The sequence below is a fragment of the Puntigrus tetrazona genome, chromosome 20, assembly GCF_018831695.1.
Source record: "Puntigrus tetrazona isolate hp1 chromosome 20, ASM1883169v1, whole genome shotgun sequence".
In the NCBI taxonomy this organism is placed as follows: Eukaryota; Metazoa; Chordata; class Actinopteri; order Cypriniformes; family Cyprinidae; genus Puntigrus; species Puntigrus tetrazona.
The window spans coordinates 19,850,703-19,877,974 of record NC_056718.1 but is presented as its reverse complement, the minus strand read 5'-3'; the positions used below and the strand labels follow the sequence as shown (position 1 = coordinate 19,877,974).

The 27,272-nt window shown below is 36.5% G+C and overlaps 1 protein-coding gene across 1 annotated transcript; it reads right to left on the bottom strand.

Moving 5' to 3' along the window:
- Positions 1-1,596: 1,596 nt before the first annotated feature.
- Positions 1,597-20,572, bottom strand: LOC122325503 (polypeptide N-acetylgalactosaminyltransferase 14-like). Its single transcript, XM_043220541.1, is given in 18 exon segments — positions 1,597-1,819; positions 3,457-3,772; positions 4,149-4,268; positions 6,416-6,560; positions 7,367-7,450; positions 7,557-7,649; positions 8,518-8,566; positions 8,569-8,643; positions 9,589-9,692; positions 12,682-12,713; positions 12,716-12,768; positions 13,035-13,058; positions 13,061-13,124; positions 13,803-13,921; positions 16,259-16,324; positions 16,454-16,521; positions 19,987-20,085; positions 20,553-20,572. Coding segments are annotated over 17 exon segments (1,374 nt in total). The 3' UTR covers positions 1,597-1,819; positions 3,457-3,613.
- Positions 20,573-27,272: the final 6,700 nt, after the last annotated feature.

Here is a 27,272-nt window from a genome sequence, read left to right as displayed (position 1 = left end):
TACATTTGCTGCAAAATGGTACATATATATATATATATATATATATATATATATATATATATATATATACACACACACATACACACACACATAGGGAGAGTTTTGTCTTCTGTCATTTGCAGTGATTAATGGGAGTTGTTCTTTTGGTGAGATTTGCTTGTTTTCAAATGTCTGACGGATGTGATTTCTTATAAAATCATGTGTAACTGTTTTTCCCACCAGGGCGACTTTTGTTAAGCATTTATTTAAAAAATAAGGTGAAATAATGCACGGGCGGCTTCCACAAAAGTCAGTTGATTAACAACCTTGTGGTGCACAGTATGTCTGTTTTTAACTGCTTTATAATTTATCATAAAAAAGCACTAAAAATGAATGGGACTTTGAGTTTTGGAACCCAGATGCTGCAGTCTGTTGGCTGAGCCAATGTTTCTGTATTGGGATGACTGTGAGCCGACTACGAACATTTTGATAGCGCCACCACAGAGCCACAGCGATTACACATTTCAAAGAAATCAACATTTAAATGGCCTATAATTGTCACTGCACGTTCAGCTAGAATAAAAAAAAATACTTCAACATAAAAAATAACAAACTTCAGCTTTAAAACGCCATGGTTACAGTGCTGCCGAAGCAATTTGTAGGTCACAGAAAGAGCTTTTCTTCTGATATAATGATTTTTAAAACACAAAGCTCTTCTTTTGTGACATACCACTCTTAACCACGAGCATTCCATAAAAATAGACTCCTCTCTATTGTATTGACTAGTGCAGGTCTCCTACACATATCATTAGCTAACACGTCTGAGACAAATCTTTCTGCTCTCACCCTTCTCGCCTTGATCTTCCTCGTAATGACTCATTCTCACTAAAATAGAGTAGGCATGTGGAGACTCGTGCAGACTACTCAGAGCACACACTTTTATAGAATGTCAGGAATCAAATAGCGACTCAATGGTTTATTCTTCAAAGCTTTCAGGTTCAAACTCGGCAAGGAGTTTAACACGAAATACCGCTGGTGAAATTGCTGCAGCATTAGGAAAGGGCTATGTAAGAAAACACCAGAACCTAATTGGATGTAATTGCCGGGTGCAGGCAGCCAGACTACAGCAAGTGATGAGGGCATCTGAGATGCACCACGTCTGAGTCTCAGTATTCTCCCAGCTCCTGCAGAGCTCAGCCTTCTAATGAGAAGAGGAGGACAGACTGAGGAAGTGGTAATTGATCCTCCCTGTCCTGTCGCCTGGGCATGTGTGGCGATGTGGCTGTGCTTTATTTAGATCCTCTAGGCAAACAGTCTCAGTTCTCCACTTGCCAGCAGCGACCGCAGAGCTCGTGAGAACAAACCACTCCTGCCCATCTCGAGCTCATTCGCTTGCACGATAGAACTTTGCTCTCTGCAACTGCATGCAGCAGCTATGCCATTATATTATGGACTAATGAGGCTGTGCTGACATGCTAATTAAAGCGGGCTGCCTGTGCGAATCATTTGGGATTCGTCTACTTTTGATGATCATGTAAACAACTACCTTAAATATAGTTTGATCGCTGTTTACTTGCGCAACCAGACGACAAGGAATAAACGCGAGCAGCAGGCAATTAAGAAAAAATAGGGTATTTATTGTATGCCGATGTGCTAGCAGATGTATCTCACAAGTGCTTCGTATTGGGGTAAATTCAAGCATAACAAATTAAAAAGGTTGTGTGCTGTTCTCCAGTGTGAGTGTGTGTGTCACACTCGGTGTGTGTCCCGCAAGTTTGTGTGCGTCCAGCTGCCAAACTCTGTTCTGGAGAGCATCAGTATGATTGACACTCTGGGGAACCTAGGGAGGAAGACAGAAAAGAAGATCATCTATAACACATTCAGGCAGAATGGCTAGGTTAGACTGGTTGTTATGGATGTATGTCAAACTTTAGTATAAGGCTTATCAGTTTTTAAAATATAGGATAGAGACACATTTTGGGTGTAATAAGCCAGGTTATGTGATATTTCTTACATGTATAATATACCATAATACCTGTGCTACTTTTTAAGTAACCATATTCCTTCCCCACAATGCAGTCAAGGCTTGAGTGCAACAGAGTGTCTACATTGCAAGCAGGGGGCATGACGCAAGGCTACATAACTAGGCCACTACCATTATAATCAATAAAGTTGTCTATGCTGCAAGAATGTCAGAAGGACAAACACGGCAAAAAAACCCCACCATTTTGAAAAAAAAAAAAGCCAGGCTCAACATTGATGTTTTGGAAGAAGAGTCTCAGCCAACCAATAACAGAAAACGTTACAGTTCATACATAAAGCTTGAATGTATGGATGCTGTTTTCGACAATTAAATTAAAAAAAGTAATTTTAACTCACAGTTCTGACTTTTTCTTCTTGCAACAGCAAATTAACAAATTAATTATTTTTTCTCTCAGAATTGTGCTTTTGACTGTTTACTCACAATTGCAAGTTTATATTACATAATTCACATTTTTCCCCTCAGAACTGTCACATATAAACTCACAATCCCAAGTTCTGGGTGGAAAAAAGATTGACATGTCCTCAGAATTATGAGAATATTCTGACTTTATCACACAATTCTGAGAACCAAAAATCTGAATCGTAAGATAGTTACATTTTTCATTTTTATTCAGTGCCAGAAACAGACATTCATAAAAAAGTAACTATTATTTTTTTATTTAAGTACAAAAATGTAACAATTTATTGCTTTCTATTGGAAGTACTCAAATATACTTTTTAAAAAACAACAACATAGATTACAGTAAATATAATTATGACATAAAAACAATTAGCAATTAATAACAATTTTACTCATTGTTTAGAAAAAAAAGTGATCCTGTCCTTTGGTTGAGCCACTGTTGCTATGTCAGGCTGGGCTGTGAAGAATTTTTAAAGAAGCAGTGTCAATTTAGTATTGTTTTTTATGTTTTGCGATGTAATTATTTCTGTTCAGTTTAATGTTGTTTTTGATGTTGTAATTATTTCAGTTCAGTACTTATTTCTACTTTTTTTTATTGAAAGTTAATTTAATATTCATATTGTATTTATTTCTGCTTTATTTAAATGAATTAAAACTATGTTTTAGTCTCAGTTGATCGTACAGACCATTGGTGCCACTGATTTCTACAGTCTACTTAGGTTTACAATGCCTTTTGGAAATGCTGCCCTGTTTCAGATGCTCAAAAACAGAGCAATGTTTTGACAGTCACATTGTCTTTGGGGAATCAGCCAGCGAGCAGGTTACTTATTATTGACTTTGCATATTAAACTGGGATAGGAAACAACATCAACACTTCAGCTTTATGTATTTGCATGATTATCTCTAAAGCTCACTCGAGTTTGTTTTGCTTAAAAGTTACCTTCAGCAATTAACAGAACTTGATTTTTTTTTAATATAGCGGCAGTAATGAGGTCATGTCATTGAATCAGAACGCTCTACAAATCCCAGCATACCTGTGGTGTGCCAAGAGACAAAGGGAGTGGACATAGCAGAACAGCAGGACACAGATGTAGCCCCTCCTGGAGGTACACACTGCTCTCTCTCTGCCTCCCTATCCATCTTTGACTCCAGCTGAGCTCTGAAACGTGAGGAGAAGCCAAGGAGGAAGGATCACGAGAAAGGCATCTCCCATCTCTGAGTGTGTGCTGACAGTTCACATGGGCTGATCACTAGCATTTTACTGCTTTCAATGCCGTCCAGAGCCATCTCGCTGTCCACGCAGAATCGAGAAGCCAGGTGCTCCAGGTGAGTGCCAGATTTCTGCCAACGCTGCAGCAACAGAGGGCATATGAACACATGTGTAAGTGCACATGAGCTGAGGACAGCATAAAATATCTTGCATGTAATGTATAGCACGCTTTCATACTTCACATGCATCTATTTGTATGTACGCCTCTGTGCACAACAAACAAAGCAAATGTTTTCTGATGCTACAATATGCCACACGTCCCTGACACTGACATGACAAATGTGACGCATGGAAACGCTGACATCGGCCTGAGAGTAAAGCCTCTCCTGAGGGGCTGTCTAACGCTGGGACTGATACTCATAGAGCTGATGTCAGTGGGTTCCTCCGGGAGCTTTTTAAGTGCGGCCTGATTTATGGTGTGTCACGGATGTCTCCTGCGCTCGTCAGTGGAGGTACCTGCTTGCCGTCGCTGATGTTGCACGGCACAAGCAGGATCTGGGAGGCAGGGAAAGTGGTGGAGACGGACAGACAGTGCTGCTGCTGGCGGATTTGCTGTCCATGGGTGTAGATCCACTCCTGAGCGGGGAAAGAACATAGGCTATTCTGATGCTGAACCAATGTATAACAAAATGAAAAAGCAAAAGCAATTCTCTTTCTAGAGAATCGCACAGATTTCAACAGATTACACTGCTGTAAATACAAAGGTCTTACATATATTTTAAAGTAATAGTTCACCCAGAAATGAAAATGTGCTTACTCTCAGGCAACACAAGAAGTGGATGAGTTAAAATGGTTTAACGATGGATTAGTTTTTTTTTTTTTACATATATTCAGCTTAATACTTCTCAAGCTGTTAATTGATGGACTGGAGCTGTGTGGATTACGGTCACGTTTTTATCAGTTGTTTGAACTCACATTCTAATGGCACCCATTCCCTGCAGAGGATCCACTGGTGAGCAAGTGAAAATGGTAAATTTCTTCAAATCTGTTCTGATGAAGAAACTCATTTACATGTTGGATGGCCTGAGGGTGAGTAAATTGTCAGCAAATTTCCATTTGGGGTGAACAAATCCTTTAAACGTTATGTGACAGATTGTACTGATGCCAAATTAACCTTTTAAATGGCAAACTAAATAAATGTATGTCTTCTAGTATATCACAATTATTTATTAATTTGTAATTAGCTTTAGAAAAATCTATCATTTGTAGATTTAGCATTTATATTACGTTTATGCATTTACCAGACACTTAATAGAGGGACATAAGCAATTCATGACAGAGCCAACAATGTTCATAGTATACAATGACATATTTATTAAAAACTAGATTAGGAAACAAGCTAGAGCATTTACCAACTTGTTCATTTAAAAATGTCTGTTCTAATATGTCATCTCTACTTAAAAGGTAAACAGAGAAAGAGCGAGAGAGAGAGAGAGAGATGTTGGAAGAAAATAGACACTTTTTGCTTTCCTTTGAGACGGTGGTCTCATTTGCTGTTCTGAGACACGTAGGAGAGAATGACGCATGAGGGCAGTGAGAAAATGTGCTTTTGTGAGCCACTGATGAACCACTTCCCATCTGGTAAGTCTTACAGGCGCTTAACAAGGTCACACGCAGCAGGCAGCAGGGAAACATGCTCTTGTGGTGTTGTGAACACACTTAAGTGCTCTGAAATCACTTTTGTGGTGTTCCGCCCCAACTCTACTGTCTACAATCATCTCTCGGCTTCATAATTTAGAGAATAAACATCTGAAAAAGACAACTTTTTTATGGTCCACAGAGGAACAGGAGAGAGGCTCAGTTAAATAAACAGTAGAATGAGGGTCTAAGACTTTATGACTAGTAGTTGGTGGCTTTGGCTGAAACATTTTTCAGTTTAAGAATTGGTTCCCTTTTTAATTTTCTGAGCTGGATGTTTTTCCATGTCTATGAAATTGAAATAATATATATTAAATATCATATTTAAATATGATAAATGCATAATTGTATAAAATTCATTGCTGCTTGTAAAATACCGCAAACATTGTTAATTGATAAATCCTAGTGGAAACACCTCAACAACGTAAAATTATTTGAATTTCACTGCACTTTAATACCATATAAAAACAGTGAAATTCACATTTCAATTCTGTACTGTTTGCTAGCTTAATTAATATCCAGCAATTGAATGGACTTTAATAGCCATTCACTATTCAATTCCGAATGATGCACAATTGTGTTTTTCTTCCAGGCTCATGCACAGGTGAGGGAGCCATGAAGGGTGACAGTAGGGCAGATTAGCTGCTCAGAGACCAGAGGGCACCTCTTTGTTTAATATAATTACACAGCAGTGCACAAATGTGACCTGAATTAAATCCCATTACCCTGCTGTAAAAGCTGCCCTTTCAACATGCCCCTGGATGCATAGCATTTAATGTAATCTAGCATCTCAGAGTCGCAACCTAACCATGTAAGATGTCACTGATTCCTGGCGCACACTACCTTTGCTCCTCCTCCTATTTTCACCAAACTGTTCAGTTGAATGTTTGAGCACAGTGCTTGAAGGCAAGATATGCTGTAAATGGTTATTATTCAACATCAATGGTGTAAGTTTTGTGAACACCAAATTGGATAACATGGAGAATGCAAAAATCACTATTTTCCTCCAGCGACAGCAGTTCCAAAGCTGATCAATTAATACTTAAAGCATGGTTTTTCTTATATATTGCAAGATAGTTTTGTACCTGATTGGCTGCTGGTACGTCTTTGGTGATGCTGCAGGGTGCGAGTGTAAGCACTGGGAGATCCTGACCCTCCACTATACGAGATTCTAGACAGTTTTGTCTCTGCCGGATCACACCAGACTTCAGATCGGAATCATCAGGAACTCTAGATTCGGTAAATGAAACATTACAGTGTTATTATAATAAATACCACACAAAAAGAGAGGGGAACAATAAAAATTAAAAGTACTTAAAGGGCTCAACTTTTTTATAAGTAGTTAATTATGAGAAGAAGTTAATTATGAGTAATTGATGACAGAACTTTTGATTTTGGGGTGAATTAACCCTTTAATCATTTTAAATAATAAACTAAACCCTTTATATGTCAATAGTTTCTACTTGAAAGCAAAAGAGTAGCACATGATTAAAAACATTTCATAAATTTCAGTATAATAAAAAGTATACTGAAATTTAATTGCAGCACATTTTGGGACACTATTTCTCATCAAGTACGTCCAATGCCAATATATATGGCATATGTGAACCATGTTCATATTATTCATTTTATTTCTCTATAATCAATTAAGATGCAAACAAAATAGAATTTAGAACTGTTGTATCTGCTACATTAAGAGCAAAATGTAAATGTTTAAATGTTTTGGGTTTTTAGTTTAGTATGACAGTTTTACATTTTCTCATAAATGTCTGCAAAGGTGCATCAACATCAACTAATTTAGATACCAAATTAACAACAGTGGCATAAAAAACTTGTCTTTTAAAGACAAAAATAAAATCTGCCATAGTGGGTGGAAAATCATTCCCTCAAGAGAACTAGTGTACAATGAAACCGATTTAGACATACAGTAGAGCGGCCTTATACTGCCACGCTAAATAATAACATGGCGCTTTACAATTATCAATCACCACCCACAGACACTCAAATACAAACACCACACTGACTCCTCAACTCACTTGAGCTCTGGGTAGACATTGTCCAGATACCACTTGAAGGATTTGCACTTAAGACTCTCGCGGAGCTCCTGCCTGCCGTGAATGCTGATAAGAGAGGAAGAGAATGAGCGGAATAAGAGATGAATCTTTTGCCTAATGCTTCCCCATTATAGATACACACATAAACACACACATGCTATCAGTCACTCACTCTCCGTAAGATTTTCCCCTAGCAGCCGGCCGAGCTGAGTAGTAGAACAGTTTGAACTCATCCATCCAAACCTCAGCAGTCCTTCTGGTGTTCCTGAAACAGAAAGAGCATTGAATGGGAACACTGAAGTGTGCTATACTAAACACTTCACTCAGAGATACACACTTCAGCCTGAAGAAGATCATTAGAATGACCTGCCATTTCATCAGTACAGCTACTCAAATAGTGTAGGAAATACAGGAAATAAACGCACTTGCAACTGTTATTCTGAAGAAAATGAGCAGAAAACTTTATGTCGCATTCTAGGGAAATGAGGGTGTTATATACACATCAATTACTTTTTTTTTTTGCACATGTGTTGGTTCATTGACACATTTTATTGCAGGTTATACACTAAAACAAATAACACATAAAAAAACAAACCATATCTGATTTCTATACTGTATACATCTAACATAACTCTTCTAACAGATGTAAAAGGACACAGTTTTTAAGAGTATCTAGTAAAGCTAGCTAATGCCTTCAGCAATTATTTATTAGCGCCTCTGAACTATATGAGGAAACAGATTTTGTTGACTGAGCACACTGCATAGCAATTCAGATTCAGAAAGAATGTTGTGCTATGCCCTTAATATTTCATACGGTTTCATGCTGAGGTTTTTCCCCAGAGGCAAAACGTGATAAAAGCAAACAAATTTTACACAGCAGATTTTCTTCCAGGCAGAAGTTGGAGTATTATCTCTATCTTTGGCAGGAAAATTCCCACAAATAACATAGAAAAACATCCAACAGATTAACATATTCAAATTTACAGGTTAACAACCCCAAGGACAAAACAAGGTCTTCTGATGTTGATAAAAAGTGTTACATCCTTTATCAGCATGAATAGATTAGCAAAAACTGGATATGCTGGATATGAATTATTATTATTACAAGTATGTGAACTTCTCAGGACTCTTACTTTATGTAGGTGTTGGCGTTGCCCTCTGGGAAGATATAAGGATGTTTCTATGAAATACGTGGCCGACCCTGCTACAAGGAATGATTTCCAGGCTTCCTCCACACATCCATACTCTAAAAGAAATCTCTACAAACACAACACAGTGAACTCCAATCACAGTGCACTACACAGTATTTTAAGCATTATGGTCTTAGTGAGTACATTCTAACAAAAGTGTGAAATCAGTGAGATTTCTTTATTTATTACTTACAAAGGCTGCATTTTTTTATAATAATAAAAAAATATTATTCTTCTTATTACTATTATTTTATTTTTACTCCATTTTTAAATGTTCCAGGATCTTTAGAAATCATTCTCATGCTGATTTGGTACTTAAGAAATATTTAGTAACATTATAAATGTATTTACTAATGTTATAAATGTATAAATCAATTTAAATCATCATTGCTGAATTAACAGTAGTATTAATAGAAATAAAAAATTCTTAAAAAAAAAAGAAATCTTTTTAGCTAATATTGCAGAAATGTATAAAATGCAAGTGAATATTATGTCATGTAGAGTAATATAACTTGCTGACATGTGTATATGTGATTTAAAGTAGCCCTGCAGGATATAACTTTACTCTCATGCCAAGAATTAGATCATACGGTTGAAATCTCCTGTCTAAATATGCCACTGCCCAATGCTCATTTGCAATTATGAGCACAGTAGCCTACTTAAGTCTGAATAAACCAGCACTGCAACAGCTCCAGTCTAATTCTGTCACATATGCATGGTTAATGATGGTTGAACCCAGTGCAGAGGGAACCATCCAATTCCCCACAGTGCATTGCTCTTAAGTATTTTAACAGAGCCAAGAAAAAACATAGCAGTTAAACCGTATTTTGGTGCCTTTATTTAAGAAAATTGATTCCAGAGCTATTTCTAAGTTCAAATGTCATTGCGTGCCATTTCCTCTCTGTGATGAGACAACAACCCTAAGTTTCCTCTGTCAGAGCTCGATCGGGGAAAAAAAGTGATTGAAGCTTATGCGCCGCCAGACAGGTGCTCTCATGCATAGTAATAACTCACCAAAGTTCTCCCCTCCCCAGATGTCCATGGCCGTGTCATATTTTCCCAAGCGATTGAACCAGGATCTGTCAATCACAAAAAGTCCTCCTGCGATGATGGGCGTTCTGAGGGTTGAAAGAATGAAAAAAGAGTGAACATTAAGTCTTGACACTAAACACTTCAGTCCAGGTGACTGCTTAAAATACTGCTGTCACTCAGGATAGATGTATGAAAACGTTTCCTTTTCTGGGAAGAGTCTTGGAATGAAGAAAGAGAATAAAAGTCCACTGAAGTGAGGGTATATGGGTACAGTACAGCCCAGTTCTCATTCTCCTGATGAAGCTCAGCTTGCCCTTCAAAATCACAGCACCCAGAGAGCTGCTTCAAACACTAAGGACACTGGAGGAAACGGCTCCGGTATTATCGGAAGCATTTGAATTTCATCAGCCGTAATCTCTCATTGTGAAGTGGTAGGACACATTGTTTCATCTGCTGCTTCTCAGGGCCACTCACGTACTTTCATTTCAGATTCATTTACTTTTCACACGTCTGTTCTCATCTCATTTTGGAAGGCAGAAACAAAGCTTAAAAGCTTCAACAATTGGGCTCAGTAAATGAGTGGAAAGTGGACAAGCCTGTCAAAGGTTTCACAGACGAGAGTGTGAATGCATTTTAAATAATGAAATAAAATGATAAATAGTGCACAAGTGGCATACTTCCGAGTTGTTCATACACACACGTGGGAATGGTTACAAGTTTGAACACATACCAGGTATGAGCAAAATCAATATTTGCTTTTTCAAACACCACTTATATATATATCTTATGGGATGCTCATATAAGAACGAATTTTGGTAATCACCAATGTATTTGGAATAAATTACTCTATTCAAATAAATATACTTATATATAGCATGGGGGCAATAAATTGGTGAAAAGTAAGAGTAAAGACCGTTATAATTTTACAAAAGATTTCTACTTTAGAGAATCTGGAAAAAATATTGCAGTTATTACAAAATATTATTACAGTGTTTTACTAAAATATTAAGCAGGGCAGTGTTTTCAACAGATAATAATAAGAAATGTTTGAGCAGCAAATAAAAATATCCAGAATATGCCATCACATGAATAATTAAAAATAGAAACTGTTATTTTAACGTGCAATATTATGTAGCAATGTATTGCTTATTACCGTGATGATAAAATAAATGGAACCCTTGGCAAGCCTAAGAGACTTCTTTAAAAAATATTTTAAAATTTTACCATCACAAAGTATTGAACGCTAGTGTATGTAACATACTAGAAACTTGCCATTGTCATCCTGGAATGATGAAGTCTTCCAATATGGTTAAGAAAGCTAAAACTACTCACTATAGTAGTTAGGGTAAAAATAATTGTTGCAAATCACACATGGCAGAATCATATCAGTCATTTGCAATAATCATCCATTCCTAGACTCTTCTGGATATTTCAGTATTCACAAAAGTTTGAGTATTACATCACAAATATACATAAACTGGCTGTCAGACAGGGGTCATGGTTGTGCTGTCCTTCTCACATATCAACTTGAAATACACACCACTGCTTCCCATCTGCGTCCACACACACACACAGCTTTCAGTGACTCAGTTACCACTGATCTATTTTGCATCTGTTGGTGGATGGGCTGCGAGAGACCCAGGCCGTCTGCAGTGCTGCATCGGTGCACAGCACACACAGGAGCAGACGGGATCTGAGCCCCTCTCAGCCTGACTGCCTGCTTATCTGAGCTATTAACAGCCTTCATTACAACAGCCTCTGAGAGCGCTAGGAACAGTGTGAATTACACCATAACAAGAGGAGACAGAGAGAAAGACGACGGAGGAAGACTAAAAACTACCAGGATTGGTTAAATGTTGATGTTACTTTGTTTATAATAAAATAATCAAAACTGATTAATCAAAGAGATGTAACTCAATGTTTGTAATTATAGTATAATAATAATATTCTTAATCATCAATAAGGCTGAACCTCATACTTCAAATACATTTTCTCTAACATGAAAAGGAAAATACTATTTAGGTTTCTAATAAATGCCCCTGTTCTAACCAGAAATGACTGAACAGTGCATGCTATTCTTAAAAAATGCTTTAATCAAAATGTAGTAAATTTATCCACATCTACAACTTTTCATCTTACATATTTTTTGTGTTACCAAGGCTAAACATGGAGAAAACAATATTAACCAAGTTGATTTTTTATATTTCCTGGAGAAAAACATGAGTGATTCTTGCCTTTGTAAAACTCACCCCACACAATGTGTAAAAGAGGCTCCAGTCTTCTCACTCCCTATGTATTTGAGACCGAGCCAGTTCTCACCAATCACAGCATAACAACCAACAAATTGAAAATTATCTGAAATTAATCAGTACATCAATTTAAAACAGAAATTTTGACCAATACTACATAATTATAATCAGACATACTGTATATCTCAAAAAGATTAAACCAATTAGTGAGTATTTGCCAGAATGTTGCTATGCAGTTTTGAAGGTGCTCTGACTGATGTTGCTTTGCAGTTGCTAGGTGCCTCCAGTTAACTTCCTTCTGGTGTAAGTTACAAAAATACCAAAATACCACCTCCTGAGATTCTATGACATTCTATAACCTAGATGTGGGTATTGCAATGCTTTTGTATATCTTTGTAGCAATTTACTTGCTTTAAAATATTAAGATTAATTGACTGGCATTTCTTGGTTAATTGTGAGGTTTACTAGGAGTATCTGAGGGAAAATAGGTTCTACACCAAATGTTTGTTCAGTGTAGTTGAGAACCACCGCGTTAGTTTAATACTATGGTTAGCAGTTTGTGCCAGTGCCCAAGTCTAAATACAAACAATAGTTAAAGTGATGCTAACAAACTTTTAATAAAACGTGAATGCCATATCATGTGGTTTCTAAACCTCCTTTTAAACCTTTTTTCCCTTGAAGGTTAACTGGACTTGTAAACAAATAAAAACAATTTCTCTGTAGATTTTAAACATGGTGCTCAAAGCCCAATATGTGCTGGACCAAACCTCTGTACTGATTTAGCAGAATAGTTCTAATAAAAGCCCTTCTGCTTCTCTTCACCTACTTAATAGGCTCTGTAGGGTCAGCTCTCTTGGCTCAAGCTTTTCAGCTGATAGTTGCTCCCATTTAAAATGTAAACTCCAGTCAAATCCTGCCGCAGAGACAGAGAAAGAGAAAAAGGGAGATCAATGAAGATCTTTTTGCTCCAATTTCTTGTAACTTTAATTTTTCTAAGTCATAATTATACACCGCAGTGGCGGTGATAATTAAAGTGTACTGCTGATGATAGGCCACGGCTTTCATCAGAGCTAATTGTTAGATTTGTTTCTGTGTGACACTGCTGATTGGGGACTGTGACCGGAGCCCTTGATGTCAGTAGTGGGACAGCAAATGAAGGATTATAATTGTAGCCTTTACCTCCTCGCAAGTCTGAGGAAGCGCGACATAGGCAAACGTGTCCATATTAATGATGTCAATCACAGGGCTGGCGACACAGGTCGGGTCCTGAAAAATGAAAATATTAGAAAATGAGACAAAAGAACACAAGAGATTTGATAAAGAATGTGGACGGCTCAACTCTCTGTCTGTTCAGCTTGATCTCACAACAAAGGAGGTGGAAAATCAGTGAGAGCTGGGATTATCTGTGTTACTAAGAGCGAGTGAATGTGCACACAGTCTCGTCCAACATCATTACAGCATTTGCACTGACCTCATCACTCAACTCTCTCATGCTACTGTCCTGCTGAAAGAAAAGAATACTTGACATGTGTCAGCACTACTGGCTTTTCAAGCTACCTCAAATTGCTTATGAAATGCATTCAAAAAAAATGTTTTTGTGAATTTTGTTGTGGGATTAAAAAAAGTCACCTTTTTTGTGGTGAAAATAATCTTTTTTTTTTTTCAATATGTGCTGCTAGCAGTTTTATATGCACAAAATATTGCAAAAGTTTTAAAATTAATTTAATGCTTGTTAACATATGCTGTTAAAATACGTCAAATAACGGTTCTGCTAGCAGACAGAACAAAGCATCAGGATATTCATGCATGTGCTCGGCAAGTGGTGCTGCATTCAGTGCCGCCTCCGTTCTGCCTGCTGACTCTTTTCTATTGAAAATTACCTAAAATAGAAGACAGTTGCACAGAATCTAGGTAGAACACAATAAGAATAAGTATAAAATTGTACCTCTTTGCCCTCTGCAGCAGTGGAGGCAGCCAATCTTTGTTGACCTCACAGTGACTGTCCAGAAAAGTCAGGATCCCAGCTCCTGCAGCATCCGCCCCTCGAACCCTAGACCGGATCAGCCCTGCGACACACACACACACACACACACACACACACACACACACACACACACACACACACACACACAGATCAGACACTGGAGAATTCACCGTCCATCAGAGCTGCACATTACATCTGTTGAGAAGCCTGTTAAACTGACAAATACTCAACAATCTCATTCACAGAAAAAGATACGAGAAGAGCCATTTAAATCTGATTAGTTGAAGGGACAATTAAAGCCTTATGGTTATTATCGAATCAGAGCAAGAAGCTTTTCCATGAAGGCGAGGCTGTTAAATCGGTAGAGCCTGACTGAGGATGCATGATAATTGTAAACGTGCAAGACTCGTGCAAAGTTTCACGCTGCACGGCAACTTCAGCCAATTAAAAATCCCATTTCATCCTCAATAAGGCTGTATTTTCCAGATGGGTGAGCGCACCCTCTACAGAGTTGTTGAGAGCAGGCTGTGTTTGTGTGTGCATGCATATTGGGCCAGTGTGGCCCCTCTGTGTATGCACTGGGCAGATGGAGAAGGAAAGAGAGAGCGAGAAAGACAGACAATGAAAGAGAGAGCGAGAGAGTGAGTGAATGGCAGAGATTACATTCACCTACAGCTAATAGAGTTAACATAGCAGAACCACACACCCTGTTTGTAGCTTCAGGACGACAATAGGGGTTTAAATGCCTTAAACCTTTTTAACAATTTTCTTGTACAGAGTTGGCTGCACAGGGTTTTATGCATTAATCAATGCTGTCTAAGCGACAATGTGTGACAGTGTGTAATGGAACCTCGGAGCGCTGAAATAAACAGGGAGAGGGCAGCAACTGGATGATTATTACTAATAAGAACTTTACATTTTTCTTGCCATTAATGACTGAATATTACATTATTATTCTTATTTATGTTATCATTATTATTGCTGCTTGCTCATACTTTGGTTTAGGAACAAACCCTAAGCCCTGATATTAAACTTGTATGCATAACTAGCTAGGGACGTGACTGATTAGCTTATTTGCAGCTTATTAAGAAAAGCTGTGCTATTACTTTTCTAAGTGATTGGACTTTGCTTGGCAGATGATGAAATTAGCAAATAAATCCAACAGACTAAAATAAGGGAAGGAATCAAGCCTCATCTAGGGACCAGTATATCATAGAGACTTTCCTAGGGACTTTGATCACCTACAAAACCTCAGAAACAGTGTTGTTATCTAAAAATTATATTTAAAAAGTGTTAATGGTAATTAAAATAAAGCTGTAATAAAATAAAATAAAATACACGTATTAAAAGAAAAAACTTAAACTTAAAAATACTAGAGATCAAAACTTAAAAATGTTTCCTTGGCATCTATCTATATATATATATATATATATATATATATATATATATATATATATATATATCTATATATATCTATATATATATATATATACCCATCCATCCATCCATCCATCCATCTATAACACTGTTGTATAGTTGCATAATGACCATGGTTTTTGAATGAGGAAGCCTTGCTCATATTACCTTCAGAATGTATGAAAATCTAGTTATTAACGTCTGAATGCATTTCTCGCCCAGTGACATTAAAAGCATAGTGCTAATAAACTAAACGAGAAATTTAAATCCAAATCGCACATGGAAATTTATGTAAAGCTTGACCTGCTTAATTTACTAAAAGGTAACCAGCCATAAAGATGGCTTAACCTTTCAACATCCATAATGTTGTTAAACCATGCTAATGGCATTTCATTAAATATTAAGTGGCCATTTTAACCTCGAACAGCCATTCCAAACAATGGCCAGCATAATATCTGCCACAGGCTGTACAGCAGTGGCAAAATCAATATTTGCTATAACAGTTTAAGACCAATGTTTTCAGTTAGATGCACACCAAAATGCTCTGCTTACAAATGGATTTTTAAATGTTTATTTTTTTTTATCACAAGTATAAATCTATGTCTATGCGAGCTGTTTGCAAACTAATCCATGCTCCGTCACCCTCTAGATTCAATATATCTGTTCATCCGAATGGAAAGATACGGATGACAGTGTGAGTGTGTGGTGGCAAAACTGTATCAGCTCTGTTTTCCACCTGCGCAACTGGTACATGGAAGAAAGTGTGAAACACTGGCCAGAGTTTCAGTCAATGTGCAGTAATCTTCCTCACAGTCTGTTCACCGTCACCCTCCCAGTAACGCACCACCTGCTGTTAAAACACTCACCAGCACACGGGCGAAAAGCAAACAGCTGCTTTTAGAGTCTGGATGGTATTACAAAACAGGCATGCTGCCAGCCCAAAATGAAATATTTAATTCATAGGGAGAGGGAGAGAATGACAGAGATGTCATCACTGGCCTACCTTCTCTGCGTTTATTACGAAGACACTTTACTTTTGGCAACTTGGTGAGAAGAAGGCAGTCATTTGCTGAAAATAAAAAATTATTCAAATATATTTATTTCAAATATTTATCAAATACATTATGCACTGTGTGATATTAGAATATTCTCTTTTTTAACATATAATTTCAAATATGCAGTAATGCACAGTACTCACGATCTTCGCTGAAATCATCTACCAGTATGATTTCATGAATCAGATGCACAGGAGTCCGATTCAACACACTTAAGAGAAACAGAATAAAAACTGTTAGAACTGCTGTACAGTTAAATAAAAAGTCCTAAAAGTGAGAAATTGTTTTCTTTAAATTAAAATCCGAAATAAAATTAAGTAATTAAACATTACATTAAAACTAAAAGAAGATTAGAAATAGTACTTTGGGAACTAACAAATAGAAATTAGTTTGACAATTTACAAAAAAAAGGAAAATAAGTATAATTTAAAACTAAATACACAAACAAATGACCATAAAAATAACTAAAGTTTGTATTTAAACTGAAATGAATTAAAAACCAAATAAACACTGTATTTTATATAAATAATACTAAAATACCACTGACAAAAATTTATTTGAAATTCAGAAACTGCAATCAAAAGTCTAGTTTATTTACATATAGAAATAATAATAATAATAATAATAATAATAATAATAATAATAATAATAATTAATTTGTTATACTATTCAGTGAATATGTTTAAACCATTAAAGAATATTATCCTTAACATTGTAAAACAGTGCCACAAAAAAAGTGTTACAAAAAGTCCAGAGATAAATAAGCAGTTATGTTGTTAGCCAGATATGAAGTGAGACACTGGGGCTGCATTGCTGTGGAGTTGAAGAGCACAGACCTCCTCTAAACCTCTTTTCTTTGTCCTCACACTAGGTGACTGATTGCATTGCACTCACGCTCACAGGTATGTTTCCACATGTCTGAGTCAGTGAGACACATTCATCACAGTTCTCCTCTGTACAGCACATGCACAGATTCAAACGCTCACATATAAACAGGTAAGCACAAGCACAATTCAAATTCACTTTGCATCTCTACAGAGCTGTAGGATCCTCATATTCCCCTCAGTCACCTAACAAAAGACCTTTATTCCCACAAGCAGAAACAAGGCTATAGTACAAGGCTAATATAAGATCCTGCATCATTGCAACATTTCAATCAATCAACCTTCCTCAGCCTTACCTTGCTTCACTCAAACAGGGATTTATTTAACAATCAAACCATTTTACATATACTACTTTGAATTAAATGCTTTTCATTGAGATGTTTTTGCTTTCAAGTGACAATTACTTTTAATGCTGATTTATTTTGATTGAAGTATTCATTTGGAATACTGTCTCTCTTATAGTTTTACACCTGCTCAAAGACTAATTACAAATCAAAGCACTTTTAACATCAATTTCTGCTGTTGTTTCCTATCAGTGCTGTAAAACCGACTGTGAAAGTGAATGTCAGTCTATTGATTTTTGGTTTGTTGGTGGCTTTGTAGGAGCAGGGTAGCACATTGGCTTTGAACAAAAACACAGTTGATGAAAAAGTTACATTACATTTACATGCATGCATTTTACAGGCAATTTTATCCAAAGTCAATTCAAGCAATTTATTGTCATTGTGTAAAACTAAATTTTTGTGTGCATGTTGCATGAGATTTAAGCTAAAACTGTAGCTATAAAAACATACTGTAACTTAGTCTTCCCAAAAAGGCCATTTAATTCAAAAGTTGTAAAAAATGTTTTTTTCTGAACTAACAATTGAACAAATAGAAGGGAAAAAAGTAATTTATTGCCATCTTGAACGATATACAGCATCTACTCCTTAATTGATTTCATGAAATGGTGACAGCAGTTTATATAATAAAGACATCAATAAATGAAACTGAATAAATAATTCTTCAACAACTCTTTATGTAGTAAGTTAGCATAAACTCTTTGGATGCAAATAATATTACATAACAGCTTTGCATATCAATCACACTGACACAAGAATTTAAAAAGGTTTCTTCAAGGCCCTTCTGGCAAATCAATTCACATCCGTCCTTATCTATTTGCTGAACTGCTTTTTTTTGTCTACAGTAGGAATTGCTCATCTTCAGACAGGAAGAAAAAGTGCCTGTGTTGCATGGATGTCGCCAAGGACTGTTCTGACCTACCCTATACCTGAGGGGTTAAGAAAACAAACAGCCTCTCCCCATACCTCCTCTCTCACATCTCTCTCGCTCGCTCTCCTTTGCCTGATAAGTAGCCGCAAGGAAAGACTGAGGAAACCAGGAAATGCTCCAGAAAGTTCTCTTCCACCTCTTAGGACTCCCTGTAGTAATAACCTCTGTCAGCAGCAACACCCATCAAAAACTGCCTGGGGCCTACACTTCAAACCCACTCTGTGTAAATGCTTAGTCTATGAGAGCGTTCATGTGAAGAGATGTTTGTGTGCGTTCATGTGCATAAGAGATAGAAAATCCCTACATAGGGAAAAGGTCATAGAAAGATAAGGTTTAATACTGCTTTGCCATCAAGGTGTCTGAGCCTATCTAGTCAGTCAACAGGATTTTTGACGTTATTATCGGAGCTGTTGTTAAATGGCTGGTAACTTTAACAAAGGTTCAGGGTTAAAGCAGGGCAGAAGTCATTTCTGCTGTGTACGGGAGCTGCCGTGACTAATGTGTGATGAGAGTAGTTTAGATACCACACACTCCAGGGCGAAACACCTCACACCACATCCCTTCACTAAAGCCACACGAGCCAAACTGCACCTGGATACTGTTAACGCTCCAAAAACAATTTCTGACTTAATCTAACAAAAACATACAGTACCAAAATTACAAAGAAGTTCTATGTAAATGTTCACATTATAGTTAGAATCAAGAAAATGTATTTTGCTTAAATCGATATATGTTTTATTCATATGTTAATTTGTATCATTTTTCACAGCTCAATTACAGTACCATCAAGTCATAGAAAGAATTAGCATCATGGCAGTAAGAAGATGGGGATAATAATGTCTTAATGCAATAAAAAAAGTTGGCTTCATTTTCTTATACAGAATATGGTATACGTGTGTAGTCCTAAAAATAGGCTTCACTTTTATGTATATAAAATAAATGCTTAGGAACTCTATGGAATGCTTAGGATTAAAATGCACTCTTAGGCTCTTGTGGACTTTTCTAAGCTATATTGACGTGCCTTGCCCTACAGCTACAGCAAGACTTACTCAGTGCTCTATCTACCTACAGTAGGTCAAACGTCAAGACTGAAAGCCAAGTGCTTTTTTAACACTGAAAGGGGAAAATCATCTGCACCAACACAGGAAAAAAAGTGCAAATAATTGTATCTCTGGGAAGCTTGTTACTGGGGCGTTAATCTGTACTTTACCCTAAAAGGCGCATTTTAGTACTTCAGAATTATAACATGTACCTTGAAGGTACTACTATGAACCTTTTATGGATAAATAACATACAAAGCCATTCCTTTGAAAATACTACCTCAGTGACAAATAGTCATAACCCTGAAGGTGCAATTTGGCATATTTTGTCTGAAAGTGAATAAGGCAAAAGAAATAATAGTAACCAGTTTTAGATAGCTCAATCGGGCGAAAAGCTACATGTGTTCTTTGTGACACAAAAGGAAAAGGAACAAATATGCGCCATGATATGAGAATGGAACTGATGGATTTAAGTCTTACCTCCGAACTGTGCGCAGCAGGGTAGATCGTGCCTCATTGTGAAACGTGATCACTATGGTAGTGGATGGCAGGTCAGGGTCATAGTGCAGTGTTGTACACCTGGGAGAGACAGAAGGGAGTCAAAATAATGAGACTCTGTGGTACTAATTACATCAAGTTTAATGTGTGGCAGAACCTTTGCTGAATTTACACCTACTTAATAATCAAACGTATTGGAGGTCAAGTCATCCCTTAGCATATGGCGAACAACAGTAACTGCAGAAATGCATAAAGTGAGTGCTTTTAAGATGCTTTAGTATCCAGTGAGCACTTAAGAATAAACAACATAAAACATGATCCATGGTTAAGAGAGATGTTGCCTCCGTTAACAGACCAACAGCACCCCGTTGTGTGGAGGAAGAGGGAACATGTGGTTAGAATGGAAAGGACAGCAGGCAGAACCCAGAGGAGCGAAAGCATCAATAATGGAAGATCTGATTAAAAATAAATAGTATTTTTGCTTCACCCCAACAGCAGAAAGAGTGGGCCAGTAAAAAGCACTTTGTTTTGAGGATGAACATTCTGACTTGCGGTAAACACCAACCATTACCCTGCAGTGCTCCACCTCAGAAATTCGGGAGACAAGATTTTGATAGTAAAGTCAGTGGATAAAACTATAGATCAAACTGACCAATTCATTCTTATGGGATAAAGTATACATAGCGTTCCCAACTTAAAACATAAAACTACTGTATAACAACTACTGAAAAATGGAAAAACAGGTTACCCACTGAGCCATTTGGCCTCAAATTGTATGAGAAATAGCCTACAGAGAGTAAAAACAGACAGAGGATAGCCTTTGTAAGGAGCTTCTATCCTAGATTCAGACAGGATGGGGTGCTCCCAATCTATACTTACATTTGTTCTCCAATAATATTTTTAATTTTTACACAGATGGAGAGAAATTGTTGTTTCAGTTGAGATATATATATATATATATATATATATATATATATATATATATATATATATATATATATATATATATATAATTTTTATTAATTTTTGTTAATGAAAGACTTTGTCATGCTTTGGCCACCCATTGTCACAAAGCATTGTAAGAGAGAGTGATGTAATGTTATCTAAATATTTAAATGTCATATTTGTAAATTAATATTAAAAATTAATTGTTTTTTAATCATTTAGATTTATATTTTAACATTTGTGTAATAGTATTACATGAAATCATATCACTCAAAATTTCTTCTATCGGTTTTTAATTATATATATATTTTTTTATTAAACTTGGAGCTATTGGTTTATAACTGACAGCTATAGAAGATTTTTTTGGAAATGGGGAAAACACTTCCAAAATCAAAGGTGCTTGTGCTCTATCAATGTGCTCCATTTTTATGGCTTTTGCAAACATTAAACATAACATAGCATTATCTTCACGCAATCACATATTATACATCTGTGAACATCACCAAAAATTCAAAGTGGTCTCAAGTAAACCGACTACTGAAACCTTCTTAAATTAGTTATATTAGAAGCAGCATACTTACATCATAATCACCTACGTGAATGTGTATTTAATTTGGGGCTCAATATGGCTTGCTTAATTAATGGCTATGTTCCAATCTGGTGAGCTGCCTTGCTGTCTGATGCCTACACAGGCAGTCTTACAAATAGCATTTTTTACACAAACCATAGTGGACACATTGTGCAGAATAATGGACACAAAAATGAACTGTTAATATGTAACTAAGCTCAGAATTAAACTAATAAGCATACCATTTAAAACATACACAAATATTAGGGTAAAACTTATTTTCCAAGTTATTCAGCTTGATGAATGATGTTTTACAATGCTGTCTACGTAGGAAGTTCACTTGGTTTTGAAACGGAGCCAATTTGTCTGGAACGTCTGCTACTGAAAAAGTGCGAACTGACTGAAATTGACTGTTTACTGCATTAGCAGAGTGTAATTTAGGCCTTTTCCATCTCTGCCCCCCACCCAACTCTAATGCAATCATTTAAATATTGAGTCAAACTGTGAAATAAAGTGATATAAATTTCACTAATCATTAGACAAGCCAGAGCCTTTAAAATGGTTTAATCAAAGAATCAGCGCTCGTTGGATTTAACACACATACTGCAAAGTGCAGATGTATTTATGTTTTCTGACAAAACTTTTTAGTTAAACAGTCATGATAAATTTGCTTTCGAATCAAGTACATATATATTCCCGCTTGCTTATTCATGAATACAGTTAGATCAGCCTTAAAACACACTTTATGAGCTAGAGGTTGTGTGTCTACAGCTTTATATGCTGTTTGAAGCCTCTACTGGAGGCAGCCTGGGAGCGGGATCCATCGCTCAGTGCAGCTATAGCCCAAGGTCTTTTGAGATAGGGGATGCTTTAAACAGCAAAACACAGAACATCATTAGAGTTTCTGTCAGAAAACAACATCTGGGAGAGGGGAAGCATATTGCTGTGTACTTGATATTTTGCCAAAATGATGGATGCATCCATGAGAAAATTGTGAACTGGGAATGTGGTCTTAGCGCTTCTCATTATGATGTATCCAACTCACTTTCCTTGAGACTGCTACTGGTGGACAAAAATCACAACATATGGCCTACCAATAAAAATGCTGCATATTACAAATAGGAAAAGGCAGGTGCTAATTAAATATGCTGTTCTACTGAGTAATTGCTTTGCATATGTTTTATTGTTTATTATACAAAGAACAATGATAGGACCCACATGGAAGTTTATCTCAAAAATATGCATTCATGTCTCAGATTCTCTGTGGAGATGCGAACGCCCTCTTCAGGTGCTGCTTTTGTTACACACACAATAGGATGTCTAAGAGCTCTAGGGAACTGAGTGACACTGTTTCAACCTTGGCAAGCCTGAAAGGCCCAGAAGACAGCATGTCTTCCATTGCTTGAGCTACGATGAAAATTAAACACGCTCACTTTGCATTAGATGGCCCAAAATAACCAAAGACCTCTAAAAGAAGCAGTTTTGTTTATTTTATTGATAAGGCCATGGAGAACTAATAGGAAATGAGAGGGAAAACTAGAGATATCACAGTTTTTCAAGTTGATAATCAGCATGAGATCTTCATTTTAAAGGGCCTGTGCTTGATTTGGAAGAATGCTGGTGTGAATGCACTGTCTAATTGGCTACTGCTGATGATCTGAGACACTTCCTCTCAGGAATGTCACGTACATGCCCATCATTATTCAGCAGTGGGAGTAGATATACGGTGGTTAACTCTAATTAGAAGAAAGAATGACACTTCTTTTAATATGAAGTCTAAAATGCAACTCATAAAGGCGCTCAATTAAATACTGTCAATCATGCTGTTGGTCGAAGAAATTAAACAGCTACTTTTTAACATATTGCTAATTATAACAAAAGAATTTCAGTGTTGTGTCCTTTTTGAGTAAATGCACATGCCCCTTAAGATTCATGAAGTGGATTTTGAATGCAGTTTTCAATAGACAAAAAAATAGCAGAATAATATATATTTAAATTATTTCATACAATCTTACCTGCATAATTAGAATGTAAGCTACTAAATTTAAATCAAGTCAAAGGCTAACACGTTTCGACAGTGCTGCACATTATAACCAATCACACATGATTCTGCTGGGCTTATGAACGCAGTGACCAGTAAGAGTTGATCTGTTTACTTGTTCACTGAGGAAATTAAACTCAGATAACAGAATGCAGATTACTGTTTAAGTAGGATATTAATTTCATAGTATAAACAACTTCAGTGATTATAATGATAGTTTTTGTGAGTGCTTAAAACGTTCTTTTGATACTGCTGATGTTCTTCTGTACAGCGAAAGTGTTGTAATTGGTAAATTACAAATGTTTTTACCTTCACTCATGCCCTCAAAACAAAAAAATGCAAGACTGCTTGCAATGTAAAATGTCTGTGGGTGCTAGCATAATGGCTTCGTGTATCATTGCAGAGATCTATAGATTGTTGTTACTAACACTGTATTGATTTACAAATTCCCTAGTTTCACCATTGCCATGTAGGCTATTTGAATGTCATTAAACAACGGCCATAACTCATTGAATTACAGTAGCATTTCTCACTCGTAAATGGCTGTAAAGGGTCCAGTCCCTGACTACATTAATCAAGAATGAAGATAGATTTACAACAAAATAAATTCCTGCCAAATCTGGATATCTAAGAACGAATAAAATGATCTCCACCAAATGTGTAAATGGGTCATATTATTTTTTTTTATTACTAAATTTTTGCCCTTGGATGCACTTATAGTCAGGGGCAATCTTAGCCATTAGGAAAAGGTAGGTGACTGCCTTGTGTCCCCAAAAGCCAAGGGCCCCCTAAAATGCTTTTTTTCATACACGATGCACATTAAGTGCAGACGTTGCTAATGGTTGCTGTGTACAGTGTTTATCACCACGACAACCATCTGAGTGTCCGAGTTGAATGTCTCTGGGTCCGTTTCATGTTTAAAGAGCTGCACTTTCAGTTAAAACACAGATATGCTGTAATTTTACAAGCAGGTATAGCACAGCTATTGTCTTTATTGTGGCTGTTTATCCTTTTTTTTGATTTTATGAGACGCCTTGGCTCTATTCACATCTTGGAAGGTAGAGCTGGTTATGTAGTCTTATGGGTCGATTTTCAGTCATTATTTTACATTCATGTCATTGTCTGATAACAGAAACAGTAAAACATAAATCAAAACAGTTTTATTTAACTTTTAAAAATACAGTAAGTGGGCACAGAGAGGCAAAACAAATGTAATAATGAAAAATAAATGTATATTTTGCATGTGAGCTACCCCATCATGCCTAAACAAGTTTGTGTCAGTAAATGTAATACTACATAATTTAATATTTATACTTACGACTATACTTAAAAATGTTTTAAAGGTTGAATCTCAATGGTAAACGTATCTCAATTGCTATTTTGTGGTCTTTACAATAATAAAGAATAAAATGTAATAAATTCCATGTAAATAAAACAATCCCATTATACCATGTAAATGAAAAATATCAAAAACTGAATACAACTATGGGGCACCATCTCTGCAGCAGCAAGCATTACAACAAAAAAAGGAGAATCTCAACGCTTATCTAGGTGTGTGTGCCAAATGTATAGGCCACCATTTCTATATTTGCCTGGAGCCCCAAATTCACTAAATCCCTCCCTGCTTATGGTGTTAAATGCAACTGAATTTGCTTTGTTGGCATGAAACATAAATGATATTGTGACAGTTTAGCAAATGTAAATATTTTCATCTCACTCAATGACTTACTCATAAAGACAGTCACTTGTTTTGCTCCTGAACTCCTAAAGTGTTTTGAACAAATAAGCAGAAAGAATGGATCCAATGACTCGCTTATAAAGGAGGAAGGAGTCACTGAAAAATCATTGAAGGTTCAAAGAACAGCACTTAACTGTTTAAAACTGGAAAATATCCTATTTCCTGGAAGAAGGTGCCAAGTAGACTGTAAAACATAAGTGCAAATTCATCAAGTCAAACTATAGTGTTTTAGCAATCTTAAAAACTACAGACCATCTTTTGCTATGGTTATATTCCACCCCCTTCCTCTGTGTTTCATCACAGTGACTCGGAAGCCTCTTTTTGAATTGAATAAATGGCAGCTTTAATGAACAACATTTGCAAAGCTCCTGGCGCCTGAGCTTATCAGTTATTAGCCCTTGAGGAATGGAAGTCCTTCTGAATTGAGGTTCATGCTAATTTCCCTCTGGTGGTGGCTCTTTCTCTGCAGCAAAAAATGAGGTTCGGGCACCAGGCTATGAAAGGACCAGGGTCTTGCCACAGATGGCTGTCAAAGTCTCATCTCTGCATTTGATAGAAGGCTCTGGCTTAGCTTAGTCTGGAGACGTAGCACTTTTTGCCTTCTCTCCTTATTGATAGGACTAAACTTGCCTGAAGACACCTGAAGGAATTTGTAAACTGAGTGCAAATGTTTAGGTGCGCGAAGCATACACTGTGTTAGGTTGCTTTAATATACTCCTAATCTGATCATGCACTATGAGAAAATGCAGTAAAGATCCAAGAAGCTTGTTAAATGAGAGAACATAAATCTGGGAAGGTTATATTTACTGACCAAATATAGTCAACACTAACAAATACCTTTGCATCTATACTGACGCCCAAAGCCACAATGAAACATTGGCTCCTGCTGGAACGGTAGAATTATCCTTTGTTTGTTCAATTTCAGCTTAAGTTAATAAGAGGTAACGTTGGCACTTGATTGCATTTCCTGGAAATTTCAATATTGCTACTGGTCAACAACAGCATGAACAATGTGTGTGTTCTTCCTACTGTAATTACAAAGGCATTTGAGTCATGTAAGAGGAAGGAAGAAACCCAGGGCTGGCCAGAGAAAATAGACAACACAGGGAAAGAAAGAAAGAAAGAGAGAAAAAGAGAGTATAGCATTAGAGCACTGGGTCTGCATAATGAGCCGCCTCCCTCACCTTTTATCGGAGATTCTCTCTACTGTCTCCAAGCCCCCTGCATGAATTATTTTATAGAGAATAATACTGCACTGCTATAGAGGCCCCAAAGTTTCTAGATGATTTCTCATGAATCTGACACCTACCTGCATATTTTTTTTGAGACTGTACAACTGAGAATAACCCATGGTTAGGTGTTAGTTGACAAAGCACATTCATCAATAATTTTCTCTGTTGACAGAAGAATGGGTCTGTGGACCCACTTTAAGAAATAAATTTGCAATTCTCAGAAAAGTCTGTATATAATGTTTAGACCCCAATAACGTTATCTGCTGTTACAAAAATGCATTATTAACTGTAATATATAATAAGTCCTAGTCTACTAATATGTATTTTGCTTTTAGATTTTATTGTACATTATTTTTTATATAATAAAAGTTATACAAAAAGCTATTATTATAAAGTAAATAAACCTGTAGTATTTTATACGTAAGAAAGAGAACATATATAAAAAAGAAAATATCAGCATGTTTTCATCTGGGCTTAACCTAACCAACAATACTATAATACTTTATATAAAGTAAATGACTCCATGATCTAAATGAACTCAGATTATGAGGACTGAGAAAGTTATGATCAAAGTTCTGTACAGTATTCAGGAAGTACCAAATAAAAGTAAGACTCTGACTTGTGTATACTAGATTTAACATCAGATCACATCACATGCAATGGATTCATTCTACATATTTAGATAGTCAGAAACACTGGAGAATTATAGTAATCTTTCTCGTGATAATAAAAATACTGGTAAAT